We start from the raw sequence: 2,500 nt of genomic DNA, 5'->3' as shown, positions 1-2,500 counted from the left end.
TGGACGTCTGAAACAAAGTAAATACTGAGATACAGTATGTATATTTGTTGTTGTTATTATTATTATCATCATTATTATTATTGCTGTTGTTGTTCTTTATTATTTTAAATATTCATCCGAAGGCATTCTGGTAGAGGACAATAATGACAGTGAATGGTAGTACACATATATTTTGTGTGATAATATACAATGTGTACATCATACCCTACATACTAGTCTTGCTAAATCCCCAATAGTACATGGGAAACTGCGAATATGATGATACACTCACGTATTGGATCCACATTTTAAAAAGACCAAGGACACTTTGTGAGTTTCTTATGAGTTGACTGAATATCTATTGCGTTTACAGTCGGTAACTTGAAAATACTCCATTTATACTCATATGCAATATATGTATGTGTGTGTGCGTGTGCGTGTGCGTGTGGTGTGTGTGTGTGTGTGTGTGTGTGTGTGTGTGTGTGTGTGTGTGTGTGTGTGTGAGTGTGTGTGTGTGTGTGTGTGTGTGTGTGTGTGTGTGTGTGTGTATGTGACATTATTCACTGTCACTTTTCAACATTGACAAGAAGAACTGTATGCAATGTAAATCACCCAAAGATGCTCATAGAACATATTTCTATCCTAACCATTACTAATCCTATGTCTGTTTCACACTGGGTTTTATTAACATGATTGGCAGATTATATATGTGCCTATAATATAGACCGACAAATTTACGGTTGAATTCTAATATAAACCTGACAAAGAATTCCATGAAGATATTGTCATTTACATTTCGACATTTTCGTGACAGAAATATCATGAAAGGCAAGACAAAAGAAAACGGATTATCCAAGGGTAACTAAAACATTTTATCTTGTGGGACGGGTCGACACAGCATGAACTTTCCTGGGTCTAAAACAGGCATTAAGATTAAGCTCCTACTTTCCTTCCAATGTGCGACCTATTTGCATTAGTCAGACATAGGTCGAGAGAGTGCATCACAGGTACTTGATTGTTCGCATGAGAGATCATTCCTAATGTATACTTTGTGCTTGTGATGTGCTGGATCTGTGAATTCTAGCACATGTACTTTTGTGCCTTTTTTAGAATGGGACATTGCTATTTATTACCCTACACTCATTATAAATTGTATTCTGTTTTTGGATACTGCTATTGTTATTTCATATGAATTCGTTGACATAAAATAAGACTATCTACCAAAGAGATTCATGGATGTTTTCAGTTTATTTTTTGTTGAAGTTCATCATAAAAGATCCGTGAATTATAATATAGATTGATTATATGAGATATTTTCTCTAATATTAGTTTTACCTGTTTTATTTATTTTCTATTCACTACCTCTAATTTGTACATTAAGTTTATCATCAAGTGCAATATACCAATTTGCTTAAAATGTGATATCGGTCACTATAAAGACTAGTGGTATACAACCGGCTTAACACTTGGAACTTCTGCAGTTAATAACACAAGTAAACTGAAGGCTTCTTAGAGCACAAAAGGATAACAATAATGATAATAATACGGGTGATATGAATGATAATTATGGTAGCCGTGATGATCTTGATGAGGAAAGTAGTATCAGTAGTGATTACAGAATAACGACAACGATAATAACGATAATCAATCACAGTATCAGTATTGGTAATAATAATAGTTTTCGATAATCATAAGTTGGAAAGAAACTTGTTTTTAAAAGAATAAGAATGGTGACTGTAATAATGTTAATTATGGAATTGGAATAGTAACAAAAGTGATTAACAGCAGTCATATTAGTTATCAAACACATTATTTTAGAACCATAATTATATGAGTATAATAATATCCACATTAACCATATAACAAGAATATCAGTAACAAAAATTTAAATAATCAGTATCACAATCGTTAAAAAAAAGACATTGATATACATGATGGTGATGCAACTCATACATCCTCAATATTGCACAAAACAAAGAAGAGAAAGACGGAGCAACACGGGTCCCAGGCTCCACGCCCCCATCAGTACACGGGCGTCACATTAATTCGGGAAACGTGGTCCTTTCCCGGTGCCATTTTGAGCGCCATTTTGGGTGTTATGTCCGTGACCTTGTTTGGACTGCGCTTGTAGTACATGACCTCGGCTGCCAAGGCGATCATGGCCAGGGCTAGGCCTATTAGTGTGGCGATGAAGACCCCACCTGGAATTGTATAGAATTGATTAAATATTTTCTCTATTTATATTTTTTAATTTTTTCTTTTTTTTTTTCTTTCTAATTATTAGTGTTTTTTTTTAAGGTTATTTTGGGTAATGTTGTTTTGTTGTTGCTTTTTATATTTTTTATTTTAATTTTCTTTATTTCTATTTCTTATTTGTGTAGGGTTATGCTGAGTAATGGGCTTTGCTGTTAGAACCTGCTTTGTTTATGGAGATTGTGTTGGGAAGTTTTTTTTTAATTTCGCTTGGGTAATCAGGTTTACTGTAGTGTTTATTTATCTTTTATCCATTTCTCTATTCATC

The 2,500-nt window shown here is 33.6% G+C and overlaps 1 protein-coding gene across 1 annotated transcript in view; it reads right to left on the bottom strand.

Annotated features, from left to right (window-relative positions):
- Positions 1 to 517: 517 nt before the first annotated feature.
- Positions 518 to 2,500, bottom strand: part of LOC119576737 (ionotropic receptor 25a-like) — a 28,576-nt gene continuing 26,593 nt past the window's right edge. Inside the window, exon 19 of the mRNA XM_037924380.1 lies at positions 518 to 2,180. Coding sequence (XP_037780308.1) covers positions 2,002 to 2,180 — 179 coding nt within the window. The 3' untranslated portion in view covers positions 518 to 2,001. The remainder of the gene's footprint in view (positions 2,181 to 2,500) is intronic.

This window comes from Penaeus monodon, chromosome 9 (assembly GCF_015228065.2).
Source record: "Penaeus monodon isolate SGIC_2016 chromosome 9, NSTDA_Pmon_1, whole genome shotgun sequence".
Taxonomy (NCBI): Eukaryota; Metazoa; Arthropoda; class Malacostraca; order Decapoda; family Penaeidae; genus Penaeus; species Penaeus monodon.
This window is presented reverse-complemented; position numbering and strand designations above follow the sequence as displayed.